Source organism: Kogia breviceps, chromosome 2 (genome assembly GCF_026419965.1).
Source record: "Kogia breviceps isolate mKogBre1 chromosome 2, mKogBre1 haplotype 1, whole genome shotgun sequence".
NCBI classification, from domain to species: domain Eukaryota; kingdom Metazoa; phylum Chordata; class Mammalia; order Artiodactyla; family Physeteridae; genus Kogia; species Kogia breviceps.
The window spans coordinates 15,307,635-15,327,991 of record NC_081311.1 but is presented as its reverse complement, the minus strand read 5'-3'; the positions used below and the strand labels follow the sequence as shown (position 1 = coordinate 15,327,991).

At 32.3% G+C, this 20,357-nt stretch overlaps 1 protein-coding gene across 2 annotated transcripts in view; it reads left to right on the top strand.

Moving 5' to 3' along the window:
• ATRNL1 (attractin like 1) overlaps window positions 1–20,357 on the top strand; it is a 705,727-nt gene that overhangs the window by 81,480 nt on the left and 603,890 nt on the right. For both annotated transcript variants that reach the window (XM_059054362.2, XM_067024581.1), the window contains exon 9: window positions 14,303–14,486. In XM_059054362.2, coding sequence (XP_058910345.1) covers window positions 14,303–14,486 — 184 coding nt within the window. The remainder of the gene's footprint in view (window positions 1–14,302; window positions 14,487–20,357) is intronic.

Below are 20,357 nucleotides of genomic sequence, written 5' to 3'. Positions count from 1 at the left end.
CCATGGATGATACGTAAATGAATAAACATGCCAGTATGCCAGTACGTCTTTGTTTACGAAAATGAGTGGCTGACTAGATTTGGCCCAAGGAGCATAGGTTACTGAACTCTGGCTTACAGTATTCTGACTGGGAATGTATACCTGAATCTAATCATGAAGCATATCATATAAACTTCAAATGAGGAACATTTTATTTAATAAGGGGGAGAGCTTTATTCTTCAAGAATGTCAATGTCATGAGAGAGGAAGAAAGGCTGAAAAATTGTTCCAGATTAAAGAAGGCTAGAGAAACCTGACAGCTGAATGTGGTAAGTGATACACAACTGGATCTACACTGGACACATTTCAATTCACAAAATGAAATATATATGTATATTAAACTGTAAATGTTAAACTTCTTGACGCGGATAACTGTAATATTGTTTTGTAAAAACAAAGTCCTTATTCTTAAGATATACACCAAAATATTTAGGGGTAATAGGAATGATCATTTCTATTGTGTGTTTGTGTGTGTGATGTGTTCACACGTGCATGTATACGTGTGAAAGAGAGATGGAGAGAGGGAAATAAACTAATGTTAAATGGGACAAAACGTTAACAATCAGTGAATCAGAGTAATGGGTATATGGGAATCCTTTGACTACTCTTGCAACCTGTTTGTATCTTTGAAATTATACCTAAAAGTGCTAAAATAGATTAGAAGAAAGAGATGTATGTTTTCTCATATTTGTTTATATAGGATATATATTTCAATAAGAATTCTTGTGAACTTAAGCTGGCAGTAAAGGAAATGTCAGTTTGTCCTTTTTGCTATACTTAGAATTATAGGATTTTTAGGGAATCTCTAAATCTCAGAGGGGAATTTATGTGCATGGTTTTATTAACTTGGACCATAAAGCTCTTCTGGGTTAGTCCTGAGGGAAATTTGTTTCACTTTTTTTTTTTTTAAATTTATTTATTTTGTTTCACTTTAGGTTAGCAATACCTCATAAACTTTCTAAGAATCTCAATGTGAATCTCAATGTTAGTATAATATTAATGTTTCACTGTACTATTTTTCATGCCTTTAGGATTTGGGAGGTATAGTTGGGAAGCCATTATTAATGTCATTTTATGTTAACTTTTTTGATTTAAAAACCATTAGATATTGTATTTTTAGGAAGGTAATTTTTTTCTCTGTTAAGTGTAGTGATGCTATATGGCTTTCTCTTCTCTTCAGTTCTTAACATCACATGTTTTTTCAAAATTCTGCGGTGAATTTCAAGTGTAAATTGGACATTGCTTTCAACCCACTGCTTATCTGGAAATATAGATCTACAGAACACAGTGTTAGATGGTGGGAATTAGGAATTTTTAATACATGAAATCTCCGCTTTAAAAATAATTCAATCATAGCAATCAGAACACTTTAACTGTGCTTAAATTAGGTTTGGCATTTGTTGTGTAGTTTCATTTGTGAAGAACTTTCAGAACTAATTAGGTAAAGTGAAACAGTTGCGAAGTAATAAGTAAAATATTTTAATAAATTGCTAGGTTTGTGTGACAGAGGCCACTGTTAATATGGTATTCATTTTTATATTTACTAAATGTTTCCAAAAATACCACAATAAAAATACTTTAGTTTTGGTAAGTGGAATTAAACCATTTGCTTTTAAAACTTTATAAGCTATGTAAATATTATACATATATTTGAAAATATGCATTGGTTATATTGAAAAATTTTAGTAGATGTGCATTCAGGATTCAGAAAATTCTGGTTTTCTGTCTGTGCTTAACATTCTTTCATTGATGGAAGTATCAGTCCCTTAAAAGGCAGCCATCCGATTATTTTACATATTTAAAAATTTTATTTATGTTTAGGAGAAATATGCATTTTTTTGTAATTTGTACTTGGTTTTCCATGACTATATAGAACTGTACATGTGCAATTTAATCACTCTTCCACATACTGGCCCTAAACTATTTTGAGATATCTTACTTTCAGTTTATCTTCTATTCTTTAGATAAGCATCTTAGTTCCTTCAGTCTTCACATAACAAGCTTTCCACTCACATCTTTTTAACAGATGTTAATGATTTACCTTAACATAGAAGTTAAGGATTTAAAGAATATTTTCTAATAATAATAACAACAGGCCTTACTGTGTGCTAGGTGGTGGTGTAAGCATTTCACAAGTATTAACTCATTTAGTCCTCAGCATGAACATGCAAATTTGTGCTCTTTTTACCCCATTTTACAGATAAGGGAACTTATCTGTAAGGCACAGATGTCTCACACCACTGGCCAGTGATCACACAGCTAGTAAATGGCAAAATCAGGATTATGTAAATATAAGATACACATTATCTTAGTTGACCCTTAGTCATCTTTATCACACTCCTATCACAGGACCCACTGTACTGTGATGATCTATTCAAACACTTCAGAGCCTAACCGAGCAGGATGTGTTACCTATTGTGAAACCATTGCTTTCCCTTGTTCTGGGCATCTTTTATTAATATTTTTATTGCAACCTAAATTTATATTTTATATTAATATTATTATTTTGACTTATAGTTAGCCTACAGACAACAAAACTTCTTACTTAGTTTATTGGGTTTTGTTGTTTATATAACTGCTGGGGAGTAAGGTATACTTTATCCTGTACTTGTCAGTTTAATGTTGTAATCTCAGTGAAGGGCTTGACATATATTGTTAAAATAGCTTCAACTCATCATTACTTTTGATTCATAATTCTGGTATCTAAAGATTTAATTAACTCCTTTTTATTAGGTCAATGGTTGTTTAATAAGTACAACTTCTATGCCTTCATCCTAGGAATTGACAAAAAATGTTGAAGAGCAAACTAGTGGCAATAAAAAAAATAAGGATGAGAATGTATAGGCTAAAAGAGATTCAGTAGACACATCAGGCAACTTCAATGTGTGGATCTCGTTTAGATCCTGATTCCAACAAACTGCCAAAAAAAAAAAAAGAAGAAGCTTATAAGATAATTAGAAATCTGAACACTAATTGGATACTTGCTGATATTAAAAATTATTAACTTTTTTTTTTTTGGAGAATCACAATGCAAACCTCTAGGGGTTTTGGAGTAAAGCCATAATCTCTTCTACAGATATCTTTTTGAGACAGTTTCTGTTTTGCTAGCCAGTATAATTCTTCCCACTGTCTGGAAGACTTTCAGTTGTTACTGCTTTTCCTAGAAATGCTTGGTGTAAGTCATCTCGAGTTCTCTTTGTGGCAGGATTTTAAAACTACAGATTAAATTTATCTGATAGTTCTAAGACTACTCAAGTTTCTTCTCTCTTGTCAGATTTGGTAACTTGATTTTATTTTCAGAATTTGTTCATTTTATCTAAATTTTCCAATGTATTGATCTAAAGTTCTTCATAGTATGCTTTTAGTGAAGTTTAAAATATTTTATAGCCCTATCCCCTTTTATATTCCTAATATTGGCTGCCTGGGTCTTCTTACTTTTTGTCTTGATCAGATTCTCCACAAGATTGTAAATCTTAATACTTTTCTAAGTACCAACCTTTGGGGTTATTGATTTTCTTAGTATATTCATTTGTCTATTTTATTCATTCTTATTTTTATTATGACCTCATTTTAATATATTTTGATTTGTTATGCTTTGTTCCTTTTTATATTGATGCTTAATTCATTATCTTTCAGGTTTTCTTCATTGAATTTTTAAAAATATATACATTTAAAGCTGTAACATAAACAATGTAAACATGGCTATAGTTGTATCCTACATGATTTGGTATGTAGTATTTTAATTGTTATTTAGCTCAAAATGTGTTTAAGATTCCATATTAATTTCTTCTTTCACTTGGGTTATTTAGAAGTGCAGTTTAAAATGTTCAAACATGGGATTTTCTAGTTATTTATTTTTTATTATTAATATCTAGGTTATTGTATTATGGTCACAGAACATATCCTATAGGCTTCCTCCCTCAAAATTATTATGAAATATTTCAAAAATACATAAAAGTTAAAAGAATTGTGCAGTGAATTCTCATAGACATACTACTTACCTTCTACAATTAATCTTTTGCTTTTTCAATTACCAGTGTATGTATCCATTTCTCTATCCATCTATCTATTTTTTTGGTGCATTTTAAAGACTGTTGCAAACATTAGTACACTTGACTTGTAAACATAATAGCATGCCTGTTATTAACTAGAGTTCTGTACTCATGTTTTTAATGTAAAAGTTACATACAGTGAAATGCACAAATTTTGTGTACAATTCAATGAGTTTTGACAAAACATACATCTGTAACCCAAATTCATATCAAGATATAGGACACTGACCATTACTTGAGAAAGTTCTCTCCTGATCCTTCTCAGTTGATACCTGCCCTGCTTCCTGATTTTTTTCATTATCAAATAGTTTTGCCTGTTCTGGAATTTCATGCACCCTTTTTAAAATAAGGCTTCTTTCACTCACCATGATGCTTTTGAAATTTATACATGTTGTGTTTATTATTAGTAATTTGTTCTTTTTTGTTGAGTGCTTTTTCAGTGTATGAATACATTGCAGTTTCTTTGTTCATTTTCTCATTGATGAACACCTGGGCTGTTTCCAATTTTGTACTGTTATGAATAAAATTTCAGTGAACATTCTTGTACAATTCAGCTAGTAGACATGTTTTTATTTCTCTTGTCTAAATACCTAAGGATGTTGGTTGGGTCAGGAGGAAGATATATCTTTAATTTTTTAAGAAAGTGCCAGACCTTTTTTCCAAAATGACCTAATACATTTGTTTATTAAGTTTAGTTAATTACTTGTGTTGTTCAAATCTTTTAGATCTTTACTGATATTTTGACTGTTCTGTCAATTGCTGGAAAGGGTACATTAAGTTTTCCATGATGTTGATTTTGTAAATTTTTCCTTATAATTTTTTCAATTTTTGCTTTATATATTTGGAAGCTTTATTACTGTCTTGGAATATTGATCTTTTAAAATTCATATGTAGTGATCTTTACCTTTAGTAATCTTTTTGCTGCTTTTCCCATAAAGTCTATTATTGTATTCTGATATATTGTGGTCATCCCGCAGAAGGGAATCCCCAATATCTGCTTTGGATGTTGAGGCCGATGGTGCCAAGAGAGTATGAAACACGAATACCAAGAGAGTATGAAAGACTTATTATTCACAGAATGAGGCTTTCTGACGTGTGCAGGGCAGGCTCCCAAGCAGGTCTGAAAATGGCTTGAGAGAGCAGGGAAAGGAGATTGGTTTGGTTATGTAATTTTACAGTGTGGGTAAAGTAAGGGAAACATTCATGCAAGCTGGTTCTTGCTTGGCTTAAATTTCCCCTTGGCACCATAGTGGGGAGTAATAAAACAGTTGGTGCTTTATTTATAGTGATCCCAAGGTATCCTTGCCAGTCTGTTTCACAAATCACTTAACAATTAACTTAATAAAAATCTTTTCTCCTGTATTGCGTACTTCCAGTGATCAGTCGTTCACACGAATAATGATATTGTCTTGGAATAATGTGTTAGCAGGGAAGGTGGTGAGGAGTTGTTGGATTCGAGATTTGTTTTGAAAGTGGTGACAACAGGAATCACTGAGCGATCATGTAAAATGTGAGGAAAAGGAGTCAAAGATAGCTCTAAGATGTTTGGTTGAGCAACTAGAAGAATGGAGATGCCATATACTAAGTGAGGGAGGCTGAGAAAGGCAGATTTACTTGTCACCGGCACCTATGTGTGTGTGTATAAAAACATCAGAGTGCAACTCGATAAGCTTTAACAAATCGATATAGTTGTGTAAGTGCTACCTCAGTTAAGATATAGAACGTTTCTATCACTCAGGAAAGTTTACTCATGACCCTGTGCAGTCAATCTCTCATGGTCCTCTAGCTCCAGGTAACCACTGATCCATTTTCTGTCGATATAGTTTTGCCTCATTTCAAGTTTCATATAAATGAAATCATGTGGTTTGTGGTCTCATTGTATTAGCATAATAATTTTGAGATTCATCTGAATTTTTGCTCATGTCAGTAGTTTGCTTCTTTTTAATCTTGAATGGTATTTCATTGTATGGATAAGATATAATTTGTTTATGTGTTTACTAGTTAGTGGAAATTTGAGTCCAATTTTTAGGTCTTTTGAATAAAAGCTGTTATGGATATTTGCATACAAGTCTTTGTTTGGGCATATGTTTCCCATTCTCTTGTGTATGTAAGTGCTGAAGAATGGGATTGCTGGGTTATTTGCAGTTATGTGTTTAACTTTATAAGAAACTTCCATACTGTTTACCAATGTGATACTACCATTTACAACCCACCAGCAGTGTATGAGAGTTCCAGTTACTTCACATCCCCACCAACACTTGGTATTGTTTTCTTTTTAATTTTTGCTATTCTGGAATTGTAGTGATATCTTATGGTTTTTATTTGCATTTCCCTGATGACTAATGATACTGAATATCTTTTTATTTCAGTATTTGCCATTTATTTATCTTCTTTGGTAAAATGTATGTTCATACTTTTTGTCCATTGTGAAAATTGGGTTGTTTGACTTATTATGGAGCTATAACAATTTTTTAATATATTCTGGATATTAGTCCTTTCTCTGATATATGTTTTGCAAATATTTTCCCCCAGTTGTGGCATACCTTTTCATTTTTACAGTGTCTTTTAAAAAGCTGAGATTTTAAATTTTGATGAAATACAATTTATCAACCTTTTCTACCTAAGAGATCTTTGTCAAGCTCAAGATCGTAAAGGTTTTTCTCTAGGTATTTAGTTTGGGCTCTCAATCTCAGATCTATCACCTGTTTGAGTTAAATTTCATATATGGTGTGAAGTAAAGTCTGAGTTTTTTTTTTTTTTTTTAACATGTGCAGCTTAATTTATTGGTCACATATACAAAGGTTGGAATCAGGATAAAAAGAGCAGTGCTAAAAATTAGTATAAAGCAGTGTTTCCTCGCCTTTCCTGTGTCATGATAACAATAGCAAATGATAATAAGAAACGTGTAGAAAAAGACATTATTTACAACATAATCAAATTGCTTAACACCAGTAACTTTTTCTCATTTTTCTCATTATCCCTCTTTTTTATTACTCAAGTAATAAATAACAATTACATAAAAGTCTGCAAATTCAAATAAGCAAAAAAAAGAAAATTACAGTTTTCAATAGCTATGATAAATATAGAAGAAAGGCAGTGATTTTGTACATTTAAAAAATTGAGCCCCTGCAGTAAATTCACTCATTAATTATAATTTTAAAAAATAATGAATGATAATATTTATAAGGTGTAGCAGTAAATGGACGGAGCTTCTCACTTGAAAGTGACCAGCCTGGGTGCTTAAGGCCTGAGATTTTTTTAAGAAATAAATATACAGTTGTTCTTTGGTTGAAAGAGTTTCCTTTCCCCATTGAATTACCTTGGTACATGTGTTGAAGAGTCAACTGACCATTTATGTATGAGTCGACCTTTGGTCCATTGATGTATATTATGTTTAATACCACACTCTATTGATTACTGTAGCTTTGTAAATCAGGCAGTGTCAGTCCTCCATCATTTGTTTTTGTTTTTATTGTTTTCAAAAGTTTTGGACTCTTCTAGGTCTTTCACATTGCCATGTAAAATTTAGAATCAGCTTGTCAGTTTATTAAGAAAAAGCATGCATGTAGGGATTTTAATTGGGGTTGCATTACATCTATAAAGGGGAAAATTGAGGCTTTAACAATATTGAGTCTTCTAACTCACGGGCATGGTATATTTCAGCGTTTGGAACCCTACAACTTTGCTGAACACACTTACTATTCCTTGTAGCTTTTTGGTAGATTGTTATTTTCTATATAGATGATCATGTGTTACGCTCATGCTAATAAACATTCTTCTTCCTTTTCAGTCTATATACCTTTTATTATTATACTGCTAGGATCTCTGGTACAATATTGAGTAGAGGTAGTGAGAGCAGACATTCCTGTCTGTTTTTCATATTTTAGGAGGGAAAGCTCCAGTCTTTTAATTACTGTAGTATTACATTAGCGGTATGTTTTTTAATGCCTTTTATCAGGTGGAGGAAATTCGCTTTTATTCCTAGTTTGCTGAGTATTTTTCATGAATAATTAAATTTTGTCAAATAATTTTCTGCATATAATTTTTTTAACATCTTTATTGGAGTGTAATTGCTTTACAATGGTGTGTTAGTTTCTGCTCTACGACATCTGCATCGATTGAGAAGATCGTTTGTTCTTTTATTTTCTTTGATTTCTTAATATGGTGAATGACATTGACTTTCAGATGTTAAGCCACTATTGCATTCTTGGATAAATCCCACTTGGCCATAATGTATTACCCTTTGCATATACTGCTAGAATTGATTTGCAAAAATTTTGTTAAGGATTTTTATGTTTATGCTCATAAGAGATACTGGACTATAGTTTACTTTTCTTGTAATGTCTTTGTCTGCTTTTCCAGGCTGTAATGGTAAAATGATTTGGGGAGTGGTAAAATGGGGAGTGGTAAAATTTGGGGAGTGTTTCTATTCTATGTTCTGTAAGAGTTTGTGTAGAATTGGTATTATTTCTTTCTTAAATGTTTGGTAGAGTTCACCCGTGAAACTATTTGGCCCAGAAACTTTCTTTGTAGGAAAGATTTTTACTATGGCACTTATTTTCTTTAATAAATGTTAGTAATATTCAAATGATCAATTTCTTTTTGAATGAGATTTGGTAGTTTGTGTTTTTAAGTAATATGTCCATATTATTTAAGATGTTAAACTTATTGGCATAAAGCTGTTCATTATATTCCCTTATACTTAATAGTTGTGAAATCTGTAGTGATATCTCCTCTTATATCTGATATGAGTTATGTGTGTCCTATTTTTCTTGTCTGTCTGACTAGAGATTAATAGGTTAATCAATTTTATTGACCTTTTCAAATAACCAGCTTTTGTTTCCTGTTTTATGTCATATTGATTAATGCTTTGTTACATTTCTTTTCTTCTTTGAGTTTTATTTGCTCTTGTTTTACTGATTTTTTAAGATGGAAGAATAGATCATTGAATTGAGATAGAGACCTTTTTCTCCTTTTTAAAAATATAAGTATCGTTATAAATTTCCTTCTAAGCCAGTAGTTCTCACACTTGATGCATAGGAATCACCTAGAAGGTTGTTAAAATAGATTGCTGTGCCCTAATCCCTGATTTTCTTATTGATTATGTCAGCATTGGTGCCAGGGAATTTGCATTTAAAAAAAGTTTCCAGGTAATGCCAATTGATGCTTCAGGGAACCAACCACTCACTGTTGAGAATGACTGTTTTAAGTACTGCTTTAGCTGTATCCCACACATTTTGAAATGTTGCATTTTTTGTTTCCATTTAGTTCAAAATGTTTTCTATTTTTTTTTGTGTTTTTTTCCTTTGGCTCCTGGGTTGTTTAATAGTATTTTGTTTGATTCAAATATATGAAGATTTTTCCGATATCTTTCTTGCCATTATTTCTTGTTTAATTCTATTATTGTCAAAGACTATGATTTTTACAGTTAAAATTTTTCTTGAGTCTTATTTTCTGACCCAGAATACGGTCTACCTTGGTGAATGTTACATGTGAATTTGAAAAGATCTGCATTCTGCTCTAGTTGGTTGGGGTGTTCTATAAATGCCAATTATATTATGGTTGATGGAGTTATTCATGTCTTCTATATCTTTACTGATATTCTGTTCAGTATTTTTCTTAGTTCTTGAAAAACCAGTGTAGAAACCTCCAGTTATGATTGTGGATATATCTGTTTCATTTTTAAGTTCTATTAGTTTTTGCTTCACTCATTTACTTATTTTTAATTTTTTAATATATAATTAAAATTAATTAATTTTAATTGAAGTATAGTTGATTTACAGTGTTGTGTTAGTTTCAGGGGTAGAGCAAAGAGATTCAGTTATGTATACATATATATCTATTTATTTCAGATTCTTTTCCCTCATAGGTTCTTACAAAATATTGAGTATAGTTCCCTGTGCTATACAGTAGGTCCTTGTTGGTTATCTATTTTACATGTATGTTTCACTCATTTAGATGTTCTGTTATTGGGTGTTTACACAATTAGAATTGTTGGTTCTAATGATAAATTGTCCTCTTTCCATCCCAGTTTCCTTCTGTTGTCTTTTCTGCCTGAAGAACTTATTTTCATATTTCCTTTAGAGTAGGTCTGCTGGCCATGGATCAGCTTAATTTTTTTTACATCTGAGAATCTATTCATTTTACGTTCATCACTAAAGGATATTTTTGCTAGATATAGAATCCTGAGTTATAGTTATTTTTATAGTTATAGTTATTTTTCAGCACTTCCTTCTGTCCTGCATGGTTTCTTAGGATAAAATCATAGTCATTAACTGTTGTTCCCTTATAGATAATTTGTTATTTTTCTGTAGCTGCTTCTGAGATGTTTTCTGCACTTTTAGTTTTCAGCGATTTCATTGTGGTATGAATTTCTTTGAATTTATCCTATTTGTGGTTTGCTCAGCTTCTTGAATCTGTAGGACTATTAATTTATTAAGTACTTCTAAATTTTATTTTTGCAGAGGTTACTCTAGAGTTTACAATATGCTTATTTATCTTTTCAGATTCTACCTTTAATTAATGTTCTACCACTTCACATATAGTGCCAGAAACTCAGACTAGTATCCCTGCATTTCCATCTTTTAATATCATATCTCATATGTTATGAAGACCATAACAAATTGTTGCAAATATTTTTGGACACTTAATTATCATTTACTGGGAGGGAAATGAGAAATGACACCTTTAATATTTGCCCACGTATCAGATATTTCCTATACTCCTCATTCATCTATATAAATCCAGATTCTGTCTGGTTTCAAGTATCATTTTCATTCAGCTTGAACTTATTTTGGTCACTTTTTTATAGGGCAAGTCTACAATAATATATTCTCTCTGGTTTTTTTTTTCCTTTATCTGAAAAAGGTTTTGTTTTACTTTCACTTTTGGAAAATATTTTGTGGGATATAGAATTCTACTTTGATAGTTATTTTTTGGTATAGAATTCTGGGTTAATGGGGTTTTTTCCCCCCCCCTTCTCAGTAGTTTAAAAGTGTAACTTCACTGTCTTCTGACTTGCATGCTTTCTGTTGAGAAGTCAAGGGGCATTCTTTTTTTTTTTGTGGTATGCGGGCCTCCCACTGCTGTGGCCTCTCCCGTTGCGGAGCACAGGCTCCGGACGCGCAGGCCTAGCGGCCATGGCTCACGGGCTTAGTTGCTCCGCGGCACGTGGGATCCTCCCGGACCAGGGCACGAACCCGTGACCCCTGCATCGGCAGGCGGACTCTCAACCACTGCGCCACCAGGGAAGCCCAAGGGGCATTCTTATTTTTGTTCTGCTTGTTCATCTTAATCACTTCATGCTATTCCTTGTTGTGGGTTTCTTTATTTCTTTTTTTTCCCTCCTGCTTGTATATCATTGATCTTCTTGGTTTTGTGGATTTATAGATTTCATTAAATTTGAGAAACTATTTTTTCAAACATCATTTCTGTCTACCTTACCACCACACTTCTTGGACTTCTATCGTAGTAGGTTAGACTACTTGATATTGTCATACAGGTCCCTGATATTTTGTTCATTTTTTTCAGGGTTTTTTCTATTTCCATATTTTAAATTCATTGTTCTTTTCTCCCAGAGTATCTAATCTTGTGTTAATTCTATACAATGTATCTTTCATTTCCAGGAGTTCTGTTTGAGCCTTTTTTATCTTCCATTTTTCCCTTATCATGTTCACGTTTTCTGTAACATTATTGAACATAGTTGAGTATATTTACAATAGCTTTTAAAACATTCTCTTCTTTTAATTCTATCGTCTTTGTTATTTCTGTCTCTATTGATTGATTTTTCTTCTTGTTATGGGTCATATTTTCTTTGCCCTCTGTGCCTGTTAATTTTTTTAATGCATTTTGAGCATTGTGTTTTTACCTTGTTGGCTGCTGGACTTTGCTGTATTCCTTTAAAGAGTGTTGGACTTTGTATTAACATGGGGTTAAGCTTCCAGTGTAAGCATTTTGGGGGATTGCTTCTGAGGTCTGTTAGAGTGGATCCAGAGCAACTTTTAGTTTATGGCATCATTGTTTTTAAGAACAAATTGAAACCTAAATGAGTCACAATGTAGAGTTACTTAAATAAGTTATGTATCATCAATACAATGGAATTTAGCTGATAAAAAATGAAAAACGGGGCCTGAAAAGATGTCCCAGATGTTAAGTGAAAAAATAGTTGTAAAATAGCATGATTTTTTGGTACAAATATTTACAGGTATGTATGTACATGCAAGTCATATACATTTGTTTTGTATATTGTAATAAAATATTCAGAATTATAGTTTGAAAATATTCTGAACATAACAATTTGTGAAAAATACCTCTAGATAGTGGGCTAGAGCAGAAGGTAACATCCACTTTTGCATTATACACCTCTTTATTGCTACAGTATTTTTTGGTAAGAAGTATGTTTATCTTTTTTTTAAAAAAGAGAATGAATAAAAACATGAAAACCTTCAGTTTGGCTATATATATATAGCTTTATATATATATATATATATATATATATATATGGCTTTAATAAGTGTTTGAAGTATATTAAAGAAATTGTTCCTAAGTTGTTATTAACTTCATTCTTTGGAAATTACCTCCAAAATGTAATGCCCATTAGTTATAAGAGTACTTTGAAATTTCTTCAAATATGTGTAGTTTTCTCTAAGTAAAATTGGCTTTAACAACCCTTTTTGATACTTCTTTTATGACTACTTTTATGACTGTTGAAGTATCACATTCTACACTACCTTAAAATTGTGTAAGTGTGAAGAATTTTAAAGTATCATCTTTATTTTTTGTTATTTGCTTTGAGTATTTTCAGTGAGTTGTCTAGTATGCCAAAGTTGAGGTGAAAAGTTAGGGGGAAAATGGAAGTGTGGTCTGGGTGGATATTTAAAGACTAATAATAGATTTCTGTATAGTTGCTTTTTATAATCTAAATTTTTTAAGGCCAAGGAGATGTGTATGTTCATCGTCATATTTTTAAAAACATGTGTTTCACATGATTGGGGCTTGTTTTAGTGAATTTGCCATAGAAATAAGAGTCCCTTCTAGATATATCAAGCAGAATGGGAACTTAATATAGGGAGTCATTTACAAAAATACTAGAGACACCAAAATGAGAGGATCACCCAGAAATCTGGAGCTGCTACATACCCAGGCTGGAGCTTAGGACCACATTTGTAATTGAGCTACTTACTGTAGGTGCTACTGTTGCCACTGTGCAGGTGGTACCCCTGCTGCTGTTGCTATAAAACCACCACTGCCATTACCTACTATAGTCACCTGCCTGTTCCTTCTTTTGGAGAAGAGAGCAGAATCTTTCTTCCTTTTGCCTTCTAAGCTCTCCCCAGTACTTTCATTGGTGGAACCTGACAGTAACACATCTGTCAGTGAGTCTTGGAAATTTAATTTTTAGGTTTTTATCAATAATACAAAGGACTCTTAGAAGGGACAGTGGGACTCATAACCAAGAGATAAAAGACCAGCAGAGTGCTAAAAATTGTTAAGGGCAAGAGTCATATCTTAATTTTAGTCTTTGTAATATCAGCAACTAAACTCAGAGCTTGTGACATAATAAGCTCTCATAAACTATTTGTTAAGTCTTTTTTTTTTCAGGTTTGTTTACAAATACAGAAATGTATGTGAGAATAAAGTTTTCATTTTCTCTCTCATACAAAAATTAGGTATTTTCAGTATTTCAGAGTTTAATTAAAATTTGCAAAAAAACCAGTCTTACTTACCTTCAATCCCTAGCACCCAACGTAGTAACTAGCACATATTTATTTATATAATAAATTTATTTATTTATTTGTTTATTTTGGCTGCGTTGGATCTTCGTTGTGGTGCGTGGGCTTCTCATTGCGGTGGCTTCTCGTTGCAGAGCATGGGCTCTAGGCACGCGGGCTTCAGTAGTTGTGGCACGTGGGCTCAAGAGTTGTGTCTCGCAGGCTCTAGAGTGCAGGCTCAGTAGTTATGGCACATGGGCTTGGTTTTTCCATGGCATGTGGGATCTTCCCAGACCAGGAATTGAACCCGTGTCCCCTGCATTGGCAGGTGGATTCTTAACCACCTAGCACATATTTAATAATTTTTTAAATTAGATGATTATTAGGTATACTTTACTCATAAAATGTGGTATTAGAATGAACTTGTTGGTAGTTTGGTGGTATATTAGTTTTATTTCTAACTACTATTTGAGTTCATGATTTATCTTCTTTCTCTTACAGCATCAAACACTTGGCTTGTTCCGGAAACTAAAGGAGCTATTGTTCAAGGTGGATATGGCCATACCAGTGTGTATGATGAAATAACAAAGTGCATTTATGTTCATGGAGGCTATAAAGCATTACCAGGCAACAAATATGGATTGGTAGATGACCTTTATAAGTATGAAGTTAACACTAAGACTTGGTGAGTAGATTGGGCAGAAGTACATTGTGCATCTTGCACTGGTCATTTCACATATGCCAGAGTTTCTCTGGGGTACATACCTAAACGTGAAATTGCTGTGTGTGAGGATATTCACATACTTAACTTTACTACCCATTGCCTAATTGCTTCTCAAGTCACTGTGATAATGTACACTTCCACCAGCAGGGTATAAGTGTCCTTGTTTCTTTGTAGTCTCACCAACACTTGGTAATTATGAGATATTTTCCTTTTGCCAGTGCAGTGGATGTGAATGGTATCGTACTGATATTTTAATGTGAATACCCTGATTGCTATAGTGAATAAGCATATTTTTATGTGTTCATTTGCACTCTTGTTTTCTATTTGAATTGCTTATTGATTTTTCTAGATATACAAGTTTTAAAATAGAATTTTTGTTTTACTCATTTTCTTTTGTAGGGCCTGGGAAGTGACCCCCTTTCTGTTTTTAAACACTAAACATTCTTTTAAACTTATATGAAATTACTTTATGTGTTTAAGTGAAATACAGTTTTCCACCAAATTGTGATTTGTTCTATCCTCTTCACTGTCACTTTCAAACATATATTCTAATTTACACTTTATTTGAAAAAAGGAAGATGAAATTAAAAAACCGAAGACTTTTCCTTTGGGTAATTTTCCTAATTTTCATTTTTTTAGTTTAATAAAATGCAGTATTATATTTTAGTAGATAGGCTACCTTGTTGAGCTATTAGTAAATGTGTGTTTAGAGAAATTCTTTTTCAATGTGGAAATGGATTATTCTGGACTACTGTTTCCACTGAGAAAAATTAGAAATTACATCTTTTTAAGGCATCATAGGACTATAAAGACAGTCCTATTTGTTGGTCAAGATTAAGGAGAGATAGAATGAAAAGGAAGGTATTATTGGCATTTTGCACAGCTTTTGTCCTTGAGACAATTATAAATCCTGAAAACTGCCTGAGAAACTGAGCAGAGCTTTCGTCAATCAATATGGAGGACCAAAATGGATTTCTAGGTGTGCCAAGGAATAGGGGTCTTGTTACACACTTCACAATGTAGTCTGGTTCTTGAAGTTCTAAACCTATGAGTGAGTATAAACTTATCTTTGAATCATCATGGTCTTTCATTGGTTTTGGTGCTCTGCCCATAGTCTAACTCGTGGCAGAGCAAGAGCAAAAGTAAATCCTCTCTTGAGGAAGACAATATCATACAGAGCCTCAAATTATTTCATATACAATATCTGCTACAAAACAAAAAATAATAAAGCTTAGGAAAAGAGAAGCCATGAAAAAACCCCAGCCATTTGAAATATAGCTATAGGATAATGGCATTTTCAGACAGAAATTTTAAAATAATTAGGACTTTATGATCAAGGAATTAAAATATAAGGTAGGAAAATATTAACAGACAACTGGAAACTTTTACTAAAGAATCAAATGGAAATTATAGAAATGGAAAGTAGATTAAATGAATTAAGAATTCTTTGGATATGTTTACAGCAGGTTAGACACAGCTGAGGGGGGATTAACGAAATGGAAGATGGGTCAGAAGGAAATATCCGTGTTGAAATAAAGAAAGACAAAGAATGAAAAATAAAACAGGGAAAGAAATATAAGGGACTTGTGGAAATGTTCTAACATGCATGTAATTGAGGTCCAGAAGAAGAGGATTGAGAAGGTAATGTGGAGCACTGTTTGAAGTCTTAAATGACTGAGAATTTTCAAAAGTGACAAAGGATAGCTAGCTACAAATTGAAGAAATTCCTTGAGTACCAAGGGGGTGAGTACAAAGAAACTTAACACTTAGAAATATCACTGTAAAACTGATGAAAACCCAAATAGAATGAGAAAAGCAGCCAGAGGGGAGAAAGGCATATTCTCTTTAAAGAAGCAACACTAAGACTGACAACTAGTTTTTTAACTGAAAAAACAGAATTTAGAAGACATGGTGTCTTCAAATGGCTGAAGGAAAATATCATCAGTCCAAAATTCTTCACCCAGTGAAAAATCCTTAAAAAATGAAAGGAAAACATGGACTTTTCAGAAAAACAAGATGAATTTGACAGCAGCAGACCTGCCATACAGCAAACACTAAATAAAGAAAATGCTAAGTAGATCTTCAAAATTTTGAAGAAAAATGAGCCTAGATACTAGAAGGAATAGAGAAATGGAAAGGGTATATCTAAGTGATTATTATATAATACTATAATAGTAATAGAGGCTTAAATATATACAAAATTTAAAGGGATGATAATAGCAGCACATAAATCAGGAAGAAGGGTAAATGGTGTTCAGCGTTACTAAGGTCTTTGTATCATATGGAAATTGATAAAAAACTAATTTATAGTAGACATTAATAGTTAAGGATTTATATTGTAATCCTTAGGTAACAACAAAAAATAAAAGTAAAACACTGTATATCCAACAGGTGAATAGAGGGAAAAGTGAGAATAGTACTTAATGTATTTGGAAGAAAACAAGAAAGGAATAGAAAGGGAACAAAGTAAAGTTGGGACAAATATAAAAGAAGATGGTCTATTTAACTCCAAAAATGGCATAATTACACTAAATGTGAGGAAGTAAATATTCCAGTTACACTGAATGTAGGAGACAAATATTCCAGTCAAAAGCTAAAGATTTTTGGACTGGGTATAAAAATAAAACCTAGCCCTATGCTGCTTAGAAAATATACAAAAAGTATAAAAGTATTTAAAACTTTTGAATCAAAATGAAGATGATTATGATGCTGCCAAGAGGGACATTTATAACTTTAAATGCATTTATTAGGAAAGATTTTAAAAAGCTTGAAAATCTATCTAAGAAGTAAATAAAGATAGGGAAAAGAAAGAGAATAGGAGATAGAGTACAAATTAGTGAAATAGAAAACAACCATATGATAGAGATGATCATAAAGAAAGAGAATAGGAGATAGAGTACAAATTAGTGAAATAGAAAACAACCATATGATAGAGATGATCATATAGCCACCAAAAATCAACAAAGTTGGTTGTTTGTGAAGAGTAATAGATAAATCCCCACCCAGACTTAGAAACAAAGATTACACTTGGCCCTCTGCATCTGTGGATTCAGCTAACCATGGATTGAAAAATTAAAAAATATTCCAGAAAATTACAAAAAGCAAAGAAAACTTGAATTTGTCATGTGCCAGCAACTGTTTACATAGCATTTACATTGTATTTACAACTGTTTACATAGCATTTACATTGTATTGGGTATTATAAGTAACCTAGAAATGACTTAAAGTATACAGGAGGATGTATGTAGGTTATATGGAAATACTATGCCATTTTATATAAGGGACTTGAACATCTGGATTTTGGTATCTGTGAGGCTCCTGGAACCAATCTCTCACAGATACTGAGGAATGGAACCAATCTCTCACAAATAACCCAAATCCAGAATGAAAAAGGACATTACAGACATTAAATTCTACAGACATTAAAAGATAATAAAAGCATATGATAAGCAACTGTATGACAATGAATTAAAAAAAATCAAATGAACCATGTCAAATATCTAGAAAAATGAAACCAGAATTGGCATATGGAAAGATAGAAAATTGGAAAAACATTATAGCAAAGAAATAGTATCTATACTTGAAACGCTCTTCCCTTAAAAAACAAACACAAACAAAACAAGACAAAATAAAACCAAAAACTCTCCAGACCCAGGTCACTTTACTGGTGAATTTGCCCAAACATTTAAGAAGTACATATTTAAGAAATAATACCAGTCCTTCACAAAATTTCAGAGAACAGAAATAATTATTTTGCAATTTATGGGGCTAGTAAAACTTTGATACAAAACTATGAAAAAGATATTACTGGTAAGAAATTATAGTGTTATATTTTTCATGAAAATAGATACAAAATATCAGGTGAATCCAGCAATTTATGAAAAGTATAATACATCATTTGGGTTCACTCTAAGAATATAATGTTAATTAAAAATTCATAAAATCAGAGTAATTAACACATTAAAAGAATAAAGAAGTGAAGGCATATAATCTCAAATGTTGCAAAGGAAAGTTTAGATAAAATTTAACAAATATTCATGATAAAAACTCAAATACAATAGGAATGGAAGCAAACTATTTGTGTGGTAAAAGGTACAGACCAATAGAAAAACTTTATTGCAAACATTATAGTGTAATGTTGAAAAATTTTCCTTTAAGTTTAGGAATGAATAAGAGTGACTACTATCAGTGTTTCTATTCAACATTGTATTGGCATTTCCAGCCAGTGCAATAATACAATTAAAGTTAAAGGGAATAATAAAATATAAAAGGTATATGGGTAATATGTTGCTAGATATAAGGTCAATATAAAGAAAACCAATCCAATATAATTCTGTATACCAGGAACAATGAGAAAATGATGATTTAAAAGCAATACAATTTTAAATACAATTTAAAAGCAATACAATTTATCATCAGAGCATCAACAACCTGAGATGTAAATGTAATGACATATACACAGGATCTTTCCATAGAAAACTCAAAAGCCATGTGAGAAATTGAAGACCTAAATAAATGGAAGATACATAATGATAATTAATTGAAATAATATTGTAGAGATATCTATTCTGCCCAAATTGATCTTTAGATTTAATGTAATCCCATAACAAAATGGCAGAAAGTATTTTTCTTTTAGAAATTGACATGCTTATTTAAAAATTTATATGAAAACGCAAAAGTCCAATCATAGCTAAACCAAAACTTTTAGAAGAACAAAGCTGGAAGACTTCTCTACTAGATTTCATGAATTCAAAGCTACAGTAATTAAGTGTTGCTGTAAAAATAGGGACATAGACCATTGTGGCAAATAGGAATTCCCCAGACAGACCTACACATTTATTGGCACTTAGTGTAACAAAGTTGGCACTACAGAGTCGTTTTTTCTTCTTTTTTTTTTTAAACCCCACATTTGTTTATTTATTTATTTTTGTCTGTGTTGGGTCTTCGTTTCTGTGTGAGGGCTTTCTCTAGTTGTGGCAAGCGGGGGCCACTCTTCATCGCGGTACGTGGGCCTCTCACTATCGTGGCCTCTCTTGTTGCGGAGCACAGGCTCCAGACGTGCAGGCTCAGTAGTTGTGGCTCATGGACCTAGTTGCTCTGCGGCATGTGGGATCTTCCCAGACCAGGGCTCGAACCCATGTCCCCTGCATTAGCAGGCAGATTCTCAACCACTGTGCCACCAGGGAAGCCCAAGTCATTTTTGCAATAAATTATTCTGGGCCAATTGGTATACAATTGAAAGAAATGAATTTGGGGCCCTGCTTCAAATCATACACAAAAATTGGTTTCAGATCAATTGTAAATCTAAGTATGAAATGTAAAATAATAAATATTGTAGAAGATAATGGGTAAATATCTTTGCTTTTATTGGCAAAGAAAGACTTTAAAAATAGTATTTAAATAGTACTCTTAATAAAGGAAAAATGATAGACTGAACTAGTATGTCTAAAAAATATCACTAAGAAGGTGAAAAGGCAAGCTGCAGTGTAGGAGATATTTGCAACACATAAAGTCAACAAAGGTCTCTATTCCTGAATGTGTAGAGAAGTACTATAGATCAACAAGAAAATGTCAGATGACTCAAGAGAAAATGGGCAAGCGACTTGAACAAAAGGATATCCAAATGACCAAAACACATTTTAAAAGTTGCTCAACCTTCTTAACCACAGGATAATTTAAATTAAGATAACATTCAGATATCACTACACATCCACTTAAATGGTTAAATTTTACAAGATTGATAATCCAAGTGTGTATAAGCCAGTAGAAGCATTTGAAAAACCTTTTGACAGTTTTTCCTAAATTTGAATACATTCACACACCCACATGTAA